We start from the raw sequence: 20,053 nt of genomic DNA, 5'->3' as shown, positions 1-20,053 counted from the left end.
ATTAAAAAAAAAAGTTTCAGTGGTCTTGTAGGGGTAGAAACGTTGTGCCACTCAAAATCCAGTGACACATATGTGATAATCATATCTTACAAATCCATGTTCATCTCTCTCTGTTCTTTCAATTGCCACAAATAAAAATGTATTGACGACCATGGCAGGATAGACTTGGCTATATGGATTTATGTTATAATAAAAATAAGTGTAAGCAAATAGAATTATTTGTTTCATTAATTCTTTTAAATAATTTATTAATGTGCTCTGGAATGGACATGGAAGATATGCCTATCTACTAACATTGCCTAACATTTTATTTCCAGATGAAGGACAGACTCACAAGTTAAGCTTCAGATAAATTATAATCTATTAGGGACACAAAAAAATTTGACGGTCAGATATGACATGACATTTAAATAACAAGTTCTTACTTGTAATCCCTGTGGACCAGGGGGTCCTGTGTCTCCTTTGTCACCACCAGGCCCCTAGAAAGTTATAATGATACACTCTGTTATAAACATCCTTTTATATTTAGTCTACAGTATCCATTTCAACAGGCCTGTTGCTTAATTATAAAAGTAGTGATGTGAAGAAAGGGGAGGATCTGGACCCAAAGCATACATGTACACTCTAAACTCAATGCTAGCATTTAGCTAGATAACTAGGTCAGCAAGTTTCATCATTGCTTTGGTAAACTATAATAACATAGTGTCAGAGATTATGTAATTTTTGAAACCTTCCTGCCCCATCTCCACCCTATTTTCATCTCCAATTTTATGTGAGTGAACTTACAGTAGGCCCTGGGGGTCCCTGAGGTCCAGTTTCACCATTCTTTCCAGGAGGACCCTAAAAACAAGAACAATTAGGGAAGTAGAAATAATACAGATTACAGAGAGAAGTCACAAGGTTGGAGGTGAACGCATCTATTAGAAGGCTAGAAATAAATTGATGAAAGCTACATACCTGAGGGCCAGGTCCTCCAGGGCCACCTCGTTCTCCATTCTTACCAGGAGCACCCTAAAAAAGAAGTGGTCAGTATTTACTAATTCTCAAAGAGCAATAACTAATCATATTATTGTCTCACACACACACACACACACACACATATTTTTGAGACTGAGTCTTGCTCTGTCGCCCAGGCTGGAGTGCAGTGGTGCAATCTTGGCTCACTGTAGCTTCTGCCCCCCGGGTTCCAGCGATTCTCTTGCTTCAGCCTCCTGGGTAGCTGGGATTACAGACACACGCCACCATGCTTGGCTAATTTTTGTATTTTTAGTGGAGACAGGGTTTCACCATGTTGGTGAGGCTGGTCTTGAACTCCTGACCTCAGGTGTTCCACCTGCCTTGGCCTCCCAAAGTGCTGGGATTACAGGCGTGAGCCAGCGCACCTGGCTTGTCTCATATTTTTTATCTGCCTGCTCCATACACACACATACAACCATAACCAATTATATATTTAGCTCCCTTCCTACATGCAATTTGATTTTCATATACTCCTCCATGCTTTGAAGAGGAGACTGAGTTTTGGCCATTTCTATACTCCATATGGAAAATAAAAGCCTTACAGTCAAATATTTATTGAAGAAATTAATGAAGGAACTCACATCATTTCCTTTAGGACCGGGGAAGCCCATGACACCGGGCTGACCTCGGGGACCAGATGGCCCGGGAGGACCTGGTCGACCACTTTCTCCTTGACTTCCCTAATAAGAAAAAATTACATTAATAAAAGTTTAATAAAGATAAGATTAAAACATACTATATATATAGTATGTGTGTATATATATATCTACATTATATATATATATACACACACACACACACTCAAGGATAGGCCAACATATACATTCCATTTCAACTGGCCTTTTAAAATGAGATTTTAAAAATGTACATACGGGAGGCCCTGGTTTCCCATCACTTCCTGGTCCTCCTGGACTTCCAGGCATGCCCTGAAGTAAAGAAGTCAGTTGTTTGGTGATTTAAAATGAAACAATAAAAAATTACAACATACACCATTTATATGATTTTCATATTTTCACTTACATGGGGAGCCTCAGATTTGCACATCTTTTTTCCTGTCTATAAAGTATCTAAGGCAAGTGTTCTATGTTCTCTTCTCCTTGAACTATCTCGGCTTAAGTTTACTTAAAAGAATTTTGTTTTGTTTGGGGCCTTACAAAATACGTAATCCGATTGATTTAAGTTGCTTTTGATCTGTCTTCATTTGTCTTGCCTTTCTTCTGTCTAAATTAAAGTGTCATTCAAACAAATGTTTCTCGGTACCCTCATTCCTGGACCTCCAGGGACACCATCTCTGCCAGGTTCTCCAGCAGCTCCTCTGGGCCCTGCAGGGCCTGGAGCACCACGCTCTCCAGCAGGACCCTAAGTAGTGAAAGAAATTTAAAAAAATTAAAACAGCCTTCGCTAACCTAGATAGCAACAATATTTTGGTTACAAATAGAGAATGTCATTTGAACTTTTAAAAAGGGTTCGTGTGTTCCTGAAAAATTTATATGTAAAATCACTTATCTTAGCTTGGATTGCCATATTGAAAAAATTTAGAAGCAACTGTGTGAACATCACATGCTTAATAAAACAGTATTCACTATGCTTAAAAGTATATTTATGTGCATCTAAAATCAAATATCTTAATGATATGAAATCATATTTGGATGTAATCTTAGAGTTTTCAAAGACTTTTCAGGCATTTTAGTTTATTGCACTCTTGCAATGATGCTCAGATAAATGCTTTCCAATTAACAGATAAGTAAAGGATTCTCATAGAGGGTAAGTAAGTGGCTTTAGTTACAAAGCCAGGAAAGTGGTTGAACAGAGGATGCATTACATCAGGAATTTTTTTAACTCTATGTTTTTCAGATATTTAGGTTTTCATGAATGAGAAATTGTACACACAAACTACCTATTTGTGGTGCTAGCATTTAGGAACATAGAAACTAAAGTTATCTACCTTTTCTCCTGGGATGCCATTTGGTCCAGCAGGTCCTCGGAACCCAGGGGCACCCTGAAAATAATGAAAGACGAGTATTTCAGTCCAAAGGATTACAATTCTTTTTCATAATTCTTGAGTAGCAAATATTTTTATGTCATAGAATGCTTTAAACAATATTTCCCACTGAACACTCAACTTCAGAAAAATTGGCTGTCTCACCCTGAAGGTAGTTTTATTTAGATGACAGTGGTGCTGTTTTTCTTTTAGATGCCCCATGGAAAACATACCCTTTCCCCTGCAGCTCCTGGAAGCCCATTTGCACCAGGTTCTCCAGGTGACCCATCCTTGCCATCTTCGCCTTTAGCTCCTGGAACACCTGGAATACCAGCCTCACCCTGAAAAAAAAAAAGGATGGTAAAATAAAGAATTTATGACTGAATTTAGTTCAAAGTCTTTACCTGTTTACTTTCTAATTATGTTGCATTTTTTCAAAAAATAATCAGATCTGTTGCAGTAAAACTTACGCGTTCACCACGTGGTCCGGGCTCTCCTCTGGCACCATTCTTACCAGGCTCACCCTAAAGTATAACAAAGTCTTGGTTGAAAAACAGGGAGGATTCGACTAACAAATCATCACCAGTAACACATAATTCAGTTATAAGACAAGAGTGAAGTCAATATAAATTCAACTGAACGGGAGCAAAATTTTGCTATTAATTTTTTGTTGATGGAATTAAACTATACCTTTCAGTCAACAGAGAAAAAACAAGGCAACTTACTGCACCACCTCGCAGTCCAGGAGCACCATTAGCACCGGCTGGTCCTGGAGGACCCCGGGCTCCCATCAGTCCAGGAGCTCCAGGAATGCCAGCGGGACCCTAAGAGCAAACCAAAGACACTATATTAGCCAAACTTGAATGTTCTTTTATGAATATCTCACTTAAATATCACAAACCTATTGTCATGCAAAATGCAAAAGAAGCCAGTAATGTGTGGATGAGATAAGGGTGAGGAGTGGGGACAGCTTACCATTTCACCTTTACCACCAGGACTACCACTACTCCCAGGAGGGCCCTAAGTATACAAAAAACAGATAATGTATTAATAGTAATGCAAATAGTTCGTATATATTTGAAGTTGTTTGTGTGAAAATAAATGTATTGGTGAGTGTTATTCTTTGTAGAGATTAAGTGAATCCTCCAACTATAACACAACGTACGAAATGTAGTCAAAAGAATCATCATTATCTAAATAAATTAGAGATAATATGTACTTGGTATAAATTATTAAATGCTACATAAATAGAAGAGATTTTGAATTTGGTTCTTCTCTGAATTTTTATGATTGGTGATTAGCTTGGGGCACATCCTTGAAAGCATCAGAAAACTATCCTCTATTCTTTCATATAAACATAAAAAATCATGAATTCTGGAATAGTGCAACAGTCAAAAACTATCATTTTTACTACTAATCACATCAGTATGTGTCACAGGAGGATCATTTTAGAGCACTAAGCAACAATTTTTTCAAAGTAATTTTCATTGATGGCCATATTGAAGGACATGCTTTCGTGGAGTAAGTGTAGCAGCACTCTCCCTCTCAACTATGATACTTACAGGAGGACCTTGAGCACCAGCCTGTCCCTGAGGTCCAGGTTCTCCTCTTTGTCCAGGTGCACCATTTGAACCAGGAGACCCTGCAGGTCCAACTTCACCCTAATGGTAAAACCTTATGTAGTCAGTTTCTCTTACCACTTCTGCTCACTTAGCTACTTCACCCTTCAGTCCTGTTTAAACACATCTCCCAAAGGTTGGAGTAGTAGGACTCTACACTGCAGGTAAAGCAAGGAATCATTAGTCATAAAGGCAAAGAAAAATGTAACTATGTGTGTGATTGTGTTATCAGTTTCCTAGAAAGAGTCTGGGGAAAACAGAAGGTATCAGAAGAAATATCAAGATAGTTGAATACTAGGGACAACACCTCTTTTAGAATCAAGAATAAGGCTTTAAAGACATGTATAGATAAAAGCTATCCATTTGACTGATTAAAAAAATCAGTTGCAAGAAGTAATCTAATGCTTTTCTCTTGTCTCCAAGATATTTTTATACCCTTCTATAGAAACACATGTTTACCTTAGCACCAGGGGATCCAGGGAATCCGGCAGTTCCAGGAGGACCAGGAGGGCCCTGAAAAAATTAAATACAATTTCAAGAGCTCTTTTTCAACTAAATGAAAGCTGACATACTAGTAAATACGTGAGCACATATAAAGTAAAGAAGATATTTGTGCAGATAAAAATGGTATTCATATTTTATGGATATTACATAGAGAAAAAATGTGGTAAAATAAGAAGAGAGTGAAATCTGAAGTTAGAAATTCTTAGTTTCTCCCTACTTTGCCATGAATTCTGTGACTTAGTGCAGGCTACTTTTCCCTGGGCTTTTGTACTCCAGTTTACAAAATGGAGGTAACATCTATTTTATCCATTGTGTAAGACTCTTTAAAGTGCCATGTCTTACATAGGATATTAACTAACATTGGGAGCACCATTCAAATGTTAGCAGTTGATCAAGCAGAATGAGTGTCAGAACCTAGATTTTGTTTATGGGCTCAGTGTCAGTTTTAATCACGGGTATATATACAATATTGAGTATTGGGGCTACAATATTTTTTCACTTTTTAAATTGTAAAAATGGTCAACAGAGATGCTAATGTGTATATTAGATATATACATATGCATATATATATACCTAACAGTATATATATATATACCTAACAGTATATATATATATACCTAACAGTATATATATATATACCTAACAGTATATATATATATACCTAACAGTATATATATATATATACCTAACAGTATATATATATATATATAATATTAAATAATCCACAATCCATAACTTCTCATTACCCTATAAAAAATAAGAGATAGAAAGTTACTTACTGGTTGACCATCACTGCCTCGAGCACCGTCATTACCCCGAGCACCCTAAAAAGAGAAGTTTACATCAAATATCTTTTTAATTCTGAATGGCTGGTCATGAGTAATATTTTGACTAAAATTCTGACTCAAGTGAGTTGAGTTTTCTTCAAGCACATTGAAATCTGCTTAATAATTATATATTTTAAAGTCAATGATTACAATTCTGATATATACAGCAACAATCAAATGTAGAAGGATTGGAGTCTGTGTTTTCAGGACTGAATGCAGATATAATGGCTCTAATGACATGTGAAAAGTTAACACAAAAATTCTCAATAGAGACAATAATTGTAAAACAATTATTCATTTCCTTTTAACTATAGCCAAAACTTTATCACAGTATCATTGAGTATAATTTTGTAGAAAGGTCTTTTTCCTGACATATTGTTACAGCCCGAAACTTTACTGAGACACCAATCTGTCACTTTGGGTTGCAATTGTGTGGTGTTAGCAGCAATACTCACTGCAGCCCCAGGAAGTCCTGGCCGTCCTCTCTCACCAGGAGTCCCTCTTGGACCCTACAGAGTAAAATTGAAATATGATCTTACTCTAATCTTCACACGTGTAAGAACAGTTGGGGTAGGAGCAAAGCTAGGTTAATAATAAAACTGAAAATTATACATAAGAAACATAATTACCATGGGTCCAGGAGCTCCATTTTCACCTGGAAGACCATTTTCACCCTAGATACATATAAAATACGTTACTATTTTATATAAGAGGAAGAAAATATTATAGATTTTTAAATACAGAATATTATGGAAAAGTTTATAAAGCCTAGAAAAAGATATACATTTTAACAATATTAATTTTCTGTTAGTATTTTACCAGAAATCTCAATTTCTGTATTTGAAAACTTAAAGACTAAAGTGAAGTAATTGATAAGTTATACTAAGATGCTCAACTATTTCTAATCTAGACTCTTCAAATTGTCATTTTTCATGGAAGCGTTAATAGAATATCTCAATTAGTTACCATTATTCACACCTAATAGGTAAAATTCAGGTAAATTTCAGAAAACAAGTTAAGGCTCACAATATGAATCTTAAATGTAGCCTTAATATTTAATGAATTTACTTATGAAAATATGATTTTTGTTGTGATTTACCTTTAATCCAGGAGCACCTGTTTCACCCTTTTCTCCAGCTCGTCCATCGAAGCCCTAGGAAATGTATAAAAATAGCAAAATTATTAAAATCTGTTAATAATCTAGAATGACAAAGTTTACATTGAACTTTTCTAATTGGTCTTTATAACACTACTTCAAAATTAGCTTAAATAATTTAAAACTTGTTTAAAGGGGTTGAAGATATTTCATACTGATTTTACAGCAGGAAAACATGAACTAACTAGAAAGTGCAATTTAGTCTGATAAGAAAGTTGCCTTAACCGTAGAGTAGCAAACATGAGTTTCATAGATTTTATTATAATTAAGTTGATAGGTTGTAGGCACAGTTGGTTGAATGTACTAAATGTTTTGCATAGAATAAAGTTGTTCAACTCAATCTATAAATAGATTAAGTCAATAAAAAACATAATTCATAAAATGTTTTTATTTTTCTGATAGTGGTAGTAAGAAAACGATATTTTTCAAGAGTATTTTCTACACTAGAAATCAACTCCTCTATTTTGCAAAAAATGACTAGTTTGGTCAACAAACAAACTTGGTAGACTTAAAAATATCAAATTAATTAATTGTCAGAATCATCTTTTTTGGCACATAATTGTCCAGTAAAATTGGTTAGGCAAGTAAAAATAGCCCAGCGGAATACCTTGTAAACAACTTAGAAACTCTACTTACTCTGTGTCCTTTCATACCAGGGAATCCAGGTATCCCAGCTGGACCTTTGATACCCTAAAAATAATGAATGAAAAAATATTAATGAACCTTCAAATAGAAGCACAATCTAGTAGTAAAACACTTTGTTTTTAAGTTTAATTCCATTGAATTACATAATAGTTTTCGAGCTAAGATTATTCCAATTAATTTATTAGATGCTGAAGACTTACTGGAGGTCCAGGCAATCCTCGCTCTCCAGGTCGTCCGGGTCTACCTGATTCTCCCTAGGTAGAGAAATAAAGAATACATAGGTGCTCATGTATGAGAAAATACATTGTAGCCAATAAGCAAAATGGTTACTTTGCATTTTTCTTGCAAAGGACTCATTAAAATGGTTACACAAAATGTATAGTTGAGCTTTCTTGGTAGAAGGCATGAGGAAGACCTTTCCCACTTTGATATAAGCTTATAAAGAGATAATGCAGGTGCTTCTAATCACTGAAATAACATAACCCAGTGAAAAGAATTAGCCATTGGAGAGTAAAAGGGAAAGAAGGAATGCCATTGAATTGAAGGCATCTACAACTTCTCAAGTTTATTAAATAGTGGTATCAATTTCATCATTACAAGAGGCAGGCAGAGACACCTATTTCTCCTCCAGTTAAATGATATATTCAATGGATGAGTCTTCTCAGTAGTCAAAAAGCACTTTAAGGATTTTATTTTGGAATTCAACAAATGATATATATAGGTACGCAAATACTGTATAGCTACTCAAAGATTAGTATTAACTAAAATGTTGTTAAGACAACAATATTTTGACTAACTTTTTTTTCTTCTGGGATTCTGACATAAAGCATATACTGTTTAGAATACACCAAGTTAAATTTTGCTGTATTCTTATTTAATTTTTAAAAACTTACATCTTTTCCAGCAGGACCAGATGGACCCATAGCACCAGGAGGTCCTGGAGGGCCCTGAAAATAAGAAAATAAGAAATGAATAGATTTGTAAGTTTTTCTGTTACAATTTATTATTACACAATGTATGTATTCCCGGAAGGAACCTCCTTTTAGAAAATACTTTTAATGTTTCTCATAATGAAAATGATACTAAGTTAATATTATACCTCTATTATATTAACTTACTGTTAATAAAAATTAAAAGCATCCCATATCTGTATTTTATATTATGTGTGTATTTATAAATCCAAATGCATTTCTACACGTTTTGGGATATTAAATATATCTAAATATAAAGGTATTTCTAAATTTCGTGAAATACTGTATTTAAATAACTATTTTACTTGCTTATTTACAGAGCATATCCTTCTAAAGGACTCTCTTAGATTATGTTTATTTCGACTGCCTAAGATACATGTATATGTATATTTACATACGTAAATATATATAACTATATTTATCAATAGATTAGATATAAGAGTGAACTGAGTGGTTACTGAAAAATGAAATCTATATTTAATATATACAGAATTTTTATCATCTCTGGGAAGTGGACTATTTTGATGGCTAATGATGAGGGAATTCCTTTATTAACTAGTGTCTCTAAGATAGCTAAACAATTGAAAGAATCCAAAAGACTCAATAGAATGCTATTTGTTATTTACAAATTTAAGGGTAAATTTAATCTTCATTCTGTAAGGACCTATACTTGTTTTAGAAAACAAAGGTAGGTTCCATATAGAATTATCAACTTTTTAAATATAAATTTAATTTTTACTTACTGCAGGACCAGCTTGCCCAGGTTCACCAGGGGGTCCTTGGTATCCTGGAGATCCCTAGTGAGTAGAATATGTAAATATTTTTAAAGTAACAAAATCGTCATGTAATTCATTTACATCTTGACAGTAAGAAATCAGGATTGTGAATGTAATCAGCAAATTTTACTCCAGTTTATAAATATTGAGACCAAATTTTTTTCAGATCAGAATGAAGTTAATGTATTTCATTCCATTCATTGCAATCCATCGAAACTGAATGGTTTTGAACTAAAAGCCATATTACATGCAAATTAATGTGGTTTAATTTTACCAAGGTTTCAATTGCTAATAACTGTTGGTGGAAAGGAATTAAATATGGAATTCCATCTCTGAAGCCTTAATCAGTTTCTTGGTTATGATTTCGCTAGTTAACAGGGATTATGCATGCTGGAATGGCTGAATTACAGCAGAATATATATAAATTTGATTTTTCTAAAAATGAAGAAGAAAACACCACTAATGGCTATACTTACAGGTGAACCAGGATGACCAGATGTACCAGGGGGACCGGGAGGGCCTGGGGGGCCCTGGAATGTGAATTTGAATAAAAAACAAAATAAATGAATGCAAAATATACTTTATCCATGCTTCAGAGCGATGACGCTAGCATTGTTAAAACTATGAACAACTATATCTCATCTTTTGATAACTTTTTGATAACTATTCATGAGATCTATAATGAAGATCTTAGTAAGCAAACATTACTGTAATGAAATTCTCACAGATTCCATATAAATTATTAATAAATGTTATAAAATGTTGTCCTGAACTCTTAAGGAAGGGAGTTAAAAATCTGGAAAAATTAGTGCACAATGCTATGAAAATCCCTGCAATGTTAGGATTATATTGCACTGGTGAAGAAGCCATTTCTTGCTTGCCAGCCAAACTCAGTGCAGAAAAACATTTATTGGCACACTACAAATCCTATAATCAAGTATCTAAAATACTAATGTAAATCAACCCTAAAGTCCATAATTATGTTGATATATCTATCACAGAGTTAACTGACATAGAGATTTATATGATCACACAAGAATCATCATACATAGGACAATTGATTTATCATTGTTCGGAAATACATATTAAACTAGAAAACCTTCAGCATGCTGAAAACAGTATGCTTCAGTTTTGTAACATGCTGTTTCTAAATGCTGATAGTAAATTTATAAAACAATAGTTTGTATATTTCCATTTTCTCCTATAAACACTTTTCTGAAATGTTAATAAGTGTTGACTTTGGTTTTTGTTTTTTAATAAAAAGTTTATATGTGATTAAAAATAGGTTTAATAATGTGAATGAGATAGAAAGAACATGATAATGCTACCGTTTTCTTTTCCAACCTTAGTAGGAGTAAGCTATTTTGTACAATTCCATACAAATACTGAATTTCTAGAAGAGCAACCATTCAAGATTTTACAAACCGGAAAGATAATAAAGCTCTAAAATGCCGAGAAACATTTGTACATACAGCTGGTCCAGGATAGCCACCGATTCCTCCTACTGCTACTCCAGACTTGACATCATATGAATCATACTGGGGAGAATAGTTCTGTGGCAAGGAGACAAATAGATATGATCATTTTAATAGACAGTTCATAATTCTTTTAAAAAGCATTTAGAAGTGCATGCAACATCTACTACCTACTGATAGGTTTTTGTGTGCCAAAAGATGTGGTATGTATCCACTAATTATCTTATTTATCCTGTCTTTCTGTAGATTTAGACATTAGATATCCTACAGAAGCATTTTCTTGTGTGATGCACAAATCTTTCCACTGTGTTCAATGTTGGTTCTCCCCAATTTTTCCTATTATGCGCTTACTTAAGCTATTATTTCTAAGCAGTATCTACATCATTACAAACACAGGATCATAGGCTGTTTTAAGCCAAAAGAGTCTCGAGGTTATACAATACACCTTCTCATTTTGAGCAAAAAATGAAGTCAAATTATTTTTCCAACACTTAATGATACAAGTAAAATTCATATCCCCTGGATTCAGGTTAATAACTAAAAGATTCACTCAAAAATAAACATCTCCATAGAAAATAAACCAAAAAATAGTAGGAAGGCTCATATGCTTACTGGATTTCTTTGAAGCTTTTTTTAAATCCTAAGTTCTAGTTCTAGAGTTAGGTTCTATTTGGTTACTAGAATAAGAATAACTTAGATAATATACTTTGGTTCTTGTTGAATTGCTTTTTGAAAAGCACTTTTTAACCTCACAAAGATTTATGTAATATATTTTCTTGTTTCACCTAATTCCATGCAACAGAAATTTTGTCATATTTATTTGTCTGGTTGTTTTACATGCAGATTTATTTGGTTGCCATGCTTCAGGAGAAGCAAGATGTGCTCAGAAGTATTAGCAAGAGCAGTTTCATAGGCAGAAATAATCCTGTTCAATAGGAATATTCACAGTTCTTCAACTTCTTTTTGTCTAAACTTTTAGAGGCTTTGACATTGGTGTTAGTAGGAGAATAAAGTATAGATATAGTGCTAACTAAATTATTTAGGCTTTTTTTGTAAGTTGATAGTTCACTTCTTAAAAATAATGTGTATGCCATATATCTGCTGAGAAATTGGCAAATTTTCCAAGGATATAGTAGCAATGACATTAGTATTATGAGGAAGAATGAATACTTAGAAAGCACTTAGAATAGTGCCTAATACATAGAAGCACTAAATAAGGATTTGTTAAATACATAGAATCAGAGAACAGATACAAAGAACTCGTAATAGTGAGATGTAATATCGAGTAAAGAAAGAAGATGAACTAGATAGTTTTATGAGGGGATTTTTTAAGTACCGTAATTTGTTATACCTGAGGACCAGTAGGGCATGATTCACAGATTCCAGGGGGGCCAGGAGAGCCAGGGGAACCTGGTTGTCCTGGAATACCAGGGTCACCATTTCTCCCAGGAATACCGGGAGGGCCCTAAAAAAAGAGATAAAAATAAATTAAATAGTGAAAAATCCTGGTGATTCAGAATCATTATCAGATTGTTGTTTCTCCACTTTATAATATTAGGAAACAATATAAGTAATATATTTTCTTTATAACACAATAACACATACTTTTTAATCAAAATCTTGTGAATAATTTAAGTATAATATATTCTTTTGTATATTGACCTGCACATTTTCTTTAAACTGATCATGGGGGCGGAGACATAATATGAAGTTTGGGAAATTGAAATCTTTACATGTACAATTATGGATTCTCAGTCTGTTGTTTGGTGCCATTATTCAAATATGTGGTAATAAAGAGAATGTATGATGAAAGTTCAAATCTAGAAAAAGCAAACTCTTACTAGAATTATCACTAGTATTAATTTTATTCTATTGAAGAATGTTTACTTACTGGATCTCCCTTGGGGCCTTGAGGTCCTTGACCATTAGGAGGGCGAGTAGGCTAATAAATGGAAAAGAAACAACTTAAACAAGACACAGAATTTGCATATTATTTATTAACCCAGATTCTAACCAATCCTTATCTTTAAATTGAAACGTCCACTTTTTACTTGTAATACAAATATGGCTATTTGACCAACATGACTTTCATTTCCTTTTAGGCTCCTATGATATAGGAATTATTCATGTGTCTAAATATGAATACTGAAGATGTACAGTTTATGTTTAAACTCACAGCAGTTGGAGGCTGTGGGCAAACTGCACAACATTCTCCAAATGGAATTTCTGGGTTGGGGCAGTCTAATTCTTGATCGTCACATATTATGTCATCGCAGAGAACGGATCCTGAGTCACAGACACATATTTGGCATGGTTCTGGCTTCCAGACATCTCTATCCGCATAGGACTGACCAAGATGGGAACATCCTCCTTCAACAGCTGAAAAACAAATTAGATGACACGAAGTTTCCTTAGATTTTGCTGAAATGTGATTTTTGTTACTCTGTCAAGACTATTAACAATAGCCAAAGTTGAAATGGTTTGAAACAAATAATTTCTTCCTTTCATTAGGAAATTATATTTGTCCTATGTAATTTGCTAAGTAGCAAGAAATTAATTAAAATATCATATCTGCTTATTAACATAAAATTGACACACCATAGTCAATTTTCCTTAAGACCAACAGGTATTTTAATTTCATTTATAGTAAGAATTGACATCAATGTATATCACACAAGCATTTAAATATTTATTTATTAAAGGCAAAATTGAAAATCAGCTTTTCTACCCAATTGCTATTCTTTGCCTTAACAGCAGATGGGAGCATTAAACTAAAAAGATGATTTTGTCTAACTCTGAAGACTTTCTGGATTTTATTAACCTAGTTGAGAAATTCAGGGGAAAACTGAGCTAATCTTGGCACCATAAAACTCCACCAGATTTTCCTGGGAAAGCTTTAACAGAACTTATTGTGTGTATTGAATGTCACTGTTAGCTCTATTTGGCATTAGTAGGTCAACATGATATGACATAATATATTGTATATTCCATATGGATGTAAAGACATTTCCAAATCACCAAAAAGAAAAGAAAAAGATGTTTTTAAAATAAATATTGGCAAGGAATAAGTAAAAATAATAGGGAAAATATGAATCATAACCATCTGTATTTGTGGCTTAAAATGGTAAAAAAAATTGTTTAAACCAAAATTTTAGACTTGCTTCAAAATTATATACAAGGTACTGAAATTTCAGCAGCTATTAACTATGAATCAGCTTAGGAATTGCCAAAACAAAACCTGGTCTCAATTCTTAAAGCATTAGCTGTGTATTGTGGTTAAATACAACTTTAGTTCTTGATAATTAGTATGATAGTTTGCCAGTAATTGAGTAAATAAATAATAAGTTTCTAAGCATCTGCAAAAATTTTTGCAAACAACAAATGATGTTGTTCAGTAATTTATATTTTTGCGAGACGGTGAAATTTTTATTTTCTCAAAGCCAAGATATTTAAAATGTCTACTGAAAGAGGCCTGCTTCCGAGTAGGCAAGTAGTTCAAAATTAGTTTTTGCTGCCTAGTGGTCAAGAGTCCTTTTAGTGGTCCTAAGATTTTTCTATCTGGGCACTACATGCAGCCACAAAAAATCACCTTTCAAGTTCTTGTTTCTATGTCATCTCTCTGTCTAGGGTAATACTAATTTAGGTTTATATTTAAATGAGTTGAAATGTTTAGCTGATTTAGTAAATGTTCACCAAAAAGAATTTCAAAACCTAGACTCTAGACTGAAATTGCTGCCCCATCTCATTTCCATTTATGTGTTCTGATACAAATTTAATGATATTGTACAACACACTTGATCTATTTGAGAAGTTTTAAAAATCCATTCTTTCTTCATGTTACAATTTCTCAATGTAGTTTCCAGCTAATGAAGGAAAGCTTCATTTTTTAATTGCAATTTTAAGTAGGCAAATAATTTGTTTATTTAGAAAAGTTATTCCAATTCCTCCCCTGTGTTTGAAACACATATATGAGAACATGGGATATATTTTCTATATACATTTCCTAAGCTTTTAAAAGAGCATTTCTTAATTCTTAGTGAATATAAAAGCTGAATACCAAAATACTTATCTCAGTGGAAATGAAGTAGGCCTATTTGAACGGTGTTATGGAAAATATATTTAAGAGAAGAGCAAACAGTCATTTACACATTGGTATGAAGAGTAATAACATAGGTGAGTCTATGCATTAAACTCATTTTGTTCTCTAGACAGAACAGGCGTCTTATATTTAAGTACTAAGTTCACCAGTTTGCAGAAAAGGTCCGAAAATTTGGGGTTGGAAGATCGTGCAGTAAAATTACATGGAACACTGTAATTACATTGGTTCCTGTTCTCAAAATGAACCACTTAAAAATTTTCTCTAAATCAACTTTATATGAAATGTTCCTACAGATTAGTTTCAGCTCAAGATTTTCCCATTAATAATGTGTATTTTAAGCTCCCCAGATCCATCCTCAAAAACATTGTTAGATTGTACGGATGATTCTTTTAGCTCTTTGCCTCTGGATCAGCAATATCTTTTCACACTTAATATAGCATGTGGATTATGAAAAACAGCTATCGAATACTAAGGGCATATTAAAGACAAATGAAGATAATAGTTAAAGCTAGGCTCAAGCATTTCCTATTTTAAGTATCTTCTATATGTTCTTGATTTGCCTAGAAATTAACATAAATACTTTTCCCTCCTGTGTATTCATCCTCCTATGTTTATGTCTTATTAAGGGTGTCCTCACATCATTAGAAATACAGTACTTTCCATTTGTTCCGCTAATTATTAAATACATGAGGACAATATTCACTTATTAAAATTGTAAATGAGTTTGTTAAAATTCAGTTAAACGCAATGTTATAAATATTAACCTTGTTATTTAGCTTACTGTTTCCAAATTTTATTAGAAACATATAGTACTTTTTAAAACACAGAGGCCTCAATATAAAGATTATTTTAGTGCAATTTTAAAAATTATCATATTCTTAAAATATTTTTTTCTTCTCACCTGCACATGACAGTCAACGTGGTGCATGTATGTTTTGTTTTACTTTAGAAAGTCATATTGTTTTAAGTAAAAAAAAGAGAGTTGGAATGCTTAAAAAATAAGAATTAATGCAACATTGTTTATTGCCATAACTTATTTCGCGTCCACTTGAAATAAATTTGGCTCTCCTGAAAAGTCAGTTCCTGTAAAAACTTGTGGCTGAAATTAGCCCTTTCTCTGTTTTTCTACCTTAGTTACCTTTGCTGAAAAAAAATAGTTTTGTATAGCTTCCTTTATTATTCCATGCATGACAAAATATAGTTAGCAATATATTCTACTGAAAGTTAAACCTCTTAGACTGATGTTTCATGGACCTTCATTTAATATCTAGTAATATGTGCGAAAATCATGGCAAAGTCAAGGAAAAGAATGTTTTGTTTCTAGAGGAATAAAAATGCTCTAGTTAGCCATTGCCAACATTTAGAAATAGAATAGAAAATGGGATTTAGAAGTAAGTCATCTCATATTATTCTCTTCATTTCTAAGATATCTGTATTCAGAGTAGCTTTGGTTAAAAAAATGTTAATTTTTTCCAAAAATATTAAATAAAAGGCAAATAATTTCATTTTACTATTGGAAAGTAATGGACTTTCCAATTACTTCCATTATTTTAGTTGTTTAAAATAAATCTCTCGGTTCCAATTTATAATTAATTTTAAATTCCATCTCCCATGTCATTTGGTGTTTCTGTTCCTTACTACTAAGTACAATTCTGAAAGAAATTTACTTGTGACCACACAAGCAATGTATTAAACTCAATCATCTCCTTGCTGAGATCTATAATATAAAACATATTGAAGCTAACACATGTCTTAAACCACTCTTAGCTGCTTCTTTCCTAGTTTTCTATTTTGGAATTTTAGAGAAAAATAAAGCCATATTTTTAGATGTGCATAAAGCTTACTATTTTGTGATTTTTTTCTTTCCATTCTTCATGTTAAATCATGCTGACTTGAAGAAATCATATTGTTTGGACAAAAAATGAATGTTATGTTTGTCTTAATACTATTTTTAGAGCAATAATATTATTCCCTAAAGCACCTAATTAAATTAGTTAATTTGGCTTGAATGAAAAGTGAATATTTTTTCCTTTTCTCTTCTTACTAAATCCGTATCTGGGAAAAGCTGTTGTATAATCTGAAAATCTAAGAATCACAAATATGGTATATAAATTATCATAATTATTTTCGTTACTTTAGAAAGCTGAATATTTTGTACGTGTGGGTATTTGGCATTCATATAGTTTCCAATTGAAATATGTTTGGTTTGCCTTTTAAATGATACTGTTTGGAAAACATAAATTTTAATAAAATATTTTTTCTGCTGCTTATGTATTTATCAGAGTATGTTAAAATATGTTAGATTACTTAACAAAAAGGACTCTGAAGAAAGTATCTGTAGACATTCTAGGTGAATAATTTTAATTTAAAAGCACTGTTTTGCATAGAAAATAAGATTTTATTTATTCTTGCTACCTCCAGGAAAAAAAATTGATAAAGTATCATTTGTAGATATTTTATTGTTTCATATTTTATAGATGTATGATTTTTCAATCTCCAGTTATAAATGTCGTTTAAGTTGATTAATATTTTATCCTGTTAAAAATAAAAATAATTAGATAATTAGAAAATTTTAGGTATCATATATCTAACCACCAGCAATTGCATATATAATAAAATCTGCTTATTGTCAAATTATAAAGTCATTGAAGAGAATATATTCTACTTGTCTTATTACATCTGGCAAACAACTTTAAATTGTATAGTCTTATAAATAAAATTTTACATTTCACCATCCTTATCACTAAGTTACTAAGTACTTTAATTTCTTCCTTGGAGTAATTTTATTTGCCAGCGTTAGTAAAACTAGTGCTATAGTACCTCCTATCTTGTAGGCACTGCTCTGAGTAGTTTGAATATCTATTTTGCTTCATCCTCCCAAAGGCCTTATGAGCTTAGAGCTGTCATAATCCTAATTTTACAGATGAGGAATCTTAACCACAGAAACATTAAGTAATTTTCCCAAGGTTACACAGTCAGGGTAAAAAAGAAGATCTGAGTGTAAGAAGGCTTTCTCTAAATTTGATACTCTTAATTACTGCATTCTATTTTCTTTCTGCTATTTCAAAACTGAGTGCGATTAAAGAAGCCAACTCCAAAGCACTGTCCCATATGATTTTTTATCCCTGCAAAGTTAAAATCTGAATCTAGATAGATATATTTTTAAGGAGAACAGTTCTCTGCAAAATATTTTTCTATCTGGCCTCAAAACAGGAAGATGCCATCTGGAGTTAAATTCTCCTGTTTATTTTCTCTTGACCTTATGAAGAAGGGTTATATCTCTAAAGCTACCCTGATGACATCCAGACCACCAACAGAATAAATGTGTGACTCAGAAACGCTGCATACATTTTGCTATATACAAAAAAGTAGGGTTCTAACAACAATAGTACCAGACAGAAAAGACTTCTGCATCCAATGCAAAAATATGTTTAAGATGTCTCATTAACACACTGTTTTTCAGAAAATATAGTTACTAAATGATTCATGTTAATACACATCTAAGTTTATCAGAAGTTTTCATTGAATGAAACTGGAAAGTTGTGAACATGCTATGCAACTCCAAAGAGTATTTCTGTGATTTTAATTTACTTGAGAAATGCAGTCTCTGTCATCCTCCACACAAAATACTACAGAAAAAGAGTTTCAGAAAAATATATGCCATTTTACTGAAGCAGTACTTTCTTAATACTAGAATTCAAGGGAAATTTAACTTTTAATAATTTCTGGATCTTTTCTCTTTGATGTTTACATCTTTTGGGCATTTTGACTCGTCCTCGTTCAACGTTTCATTTTGTTCATCAAGACTACATTTTAAACAGCAGTGCTTGACCTCAGTCATGGAAAAAAACAAGGGTTTTATTAGTTAATCTGAAAGGAATCCACTTCTGCTGTGTTTTCATTAGACACAGACTGAAACTCTGGTGGTTAATGTAACTCCCCCAACTGCAGTTCACAAATGATTTATGTAAGAATAGCTATCTCATTTTTTCCGTTGTCATCTTGACATGAAACAGGCAAAGTTTTCCCTTTGAAAAGTCTGGAGAGTTTTTTTTACACTATATGACCTTTTTTTTTTTTTTCTTTTTTTTTTTTGAGTGTGGAAACAATGGGATTGAGCTTTTATCTTAGGGAAAACTTTTACAAGAAACAGTTCACTGACAGGGTTCCAGAAAGTTATTGTAGACCTGGAAACTTTACAACTGTTCCTCATGTCCAGCAAAAGCAATAACATCTTTCATCTTTAAAGCTTTAATTCTTAAGCAATCTACTTTAATCACTTCAAGGTGGTCATATCATTAGATGTTACAAAATTAAAGAGCTGGGCTACATAATTTTTGGAACTCTGCACCAAAGAAGCCATTCACAATGGAAACTGCGGAGTTTCGATAGATGGCACTCTTTTCTCTGAGTGACAACTCAAGGTCCAGCATGTGACTGTAGATGTAGAACAGGGGCTTTCCTGAGGAGCTGTCCTTTAGCCTCAACTATAATCCTGGTAAACTCACAGCCAATCATTCTTGGTTTTTAAAAAGACGCCTGTAGATAAGACATCAAGCCAGGAATCTGAATTAGTTAAGAGGCATTTAATCACAGTCTTTCCTTCTTTCCCGGAATTGTTCCAGTGGCTTTGCTTTCTTTTCTTATAATGCTGAAATGTTTAATTCCAGAATTTAATAAAAATATCTTTTTATGTGTAGGCCTTTAGATCACTTAAAGAGTTTTCAACATCAGATGATCTAAAGGCCTATACATAAATAGGTATTTTTGAAAATCCAAATTTTTCAAAGCTCTGGTATTACCTGAGCACTTTTCTTTCCCTAGAAGAAAAGCTCAGGTAAGTAAATACAAGGTATCATGGATGAAAAACACAAAGTGTTATAATAATTTATCTACTCACACAGAACTGGTGATAATTTCTTTTAAAATGATAAGATCCTGAGCTTCTGGGGTTTAAAAAAATAAATGTACTACTCTCTATAA

General features: G+C 32.9%; 1 protein-coding gene across 1 annotated transcript in view; it reads right to left on the bottom strand.

Annotated features, from left to right (window-relative positions):
- Positions 1-20,053, bottom strand: part of COL3A1 (collagen type III alpha 1 chain) — a 38,346-nt gene that overhangs the window by 14,797 nt on the left and 3,496 nt on the right. The window contains exons 2-27 of the mRNA XM_055289973.1: positions 13,148-13,350; positions 12,863-12,913; positions 12,323-12,436; positions 10,969-11,049; positions 9,973-10,026; positions 9,464-9,517; positions 8,643-8,696; positions 7,950-8,003; positions 7,741-7,794; positions 7,048-7,101; positions 6,578-6,622; positions 6,404-6,457; positions 5,901-5,945; positions 5,077-5,130; positions 4,561-4,659; positions 3,974-4,018; positions 3,724-3,822; positions 3,469-3,522; positions 3,232-3,339; positions 2,963-3,016; positions 2,278-2,376; positions 1,890-1,943; positions 1,599-1,697; positions 958-1,011; positions 787-840; positions 426-479 (exon numbers count right to left, since the gene is read on the bottom strand). Of these exons, the coding sequence (XP_055145948.1) occupies positions 426-479; positions 787-840; positions 958-1,011; positions 1,599-1,697; positions 1,890-1,943; positions 2,278-2,376; positions 2,963-3,016; positions 3,232-3,339; positions 3,469-3,522; positions 3,724-3,822; positions 3,974-4,018; positions 4,561-4,659; positions 5,077-5,130; positions 5,901-5,945; positions 6,404-6,457; positions 6,578-6,622; positions 7,048-7,101; positions 7,741-7,794; positions 7,950-8,003; positions 8,643-8,696; positions 9,464-9,517; positions 9,973-10,026; positions 10,969-11,049; positions 12,323-12,436; positions 12,863-12,913; positions 13,148-13,350 (1,844 nt within the window). The remainder of the gene's footprint in view (positions 1-425; positions 480-786; positions 841-957; positions 1,012-1,598; positions 1,698-1,889; positions 1,944-2,277; positions 2,377-2,962; positions 3,017-3,231; positions 3,340-3,468; positions 3,523-3,723; positions 3,823-3,973; positions 4,019-4,560; positions 4,660-5,076; positions 5,131-5,900; positions 5,946-6,403; positions 6,458-6,577; positions 6,623-7,047; positions 7,102-7,740; positions 7,795-7,949; positions 8,004-8,642; positions 8,697-9,463; positions 9,518-9,972; positions 10,027-10,968; positions 11,050-12,322; positions 12,437-12,862; positions 12,914-13,147; positions 13,351-20,053) is intronic.

The sequence above is a fragment of the Symphalangus syndactylus genome, chromosome 8, assembly GCF_028878055.3.
Source record: "Symphalangus syndactylus isolate Jambi chromosome 8, NHGRI_mSymSyn1-v2.1_pri, whole genome shotgun sequence".
NCBI classification, from domain to species: Eukaryota; Metazoa; Chordata; class Mammalia; order Primates; family Hylobatidae; genus Symphalangus; species Symphalangus syndactylus.
Note: the sequence above shows the minus strand (reverse complement) of the source record. Positions and strands in the feature narration are given on the sequence as shown.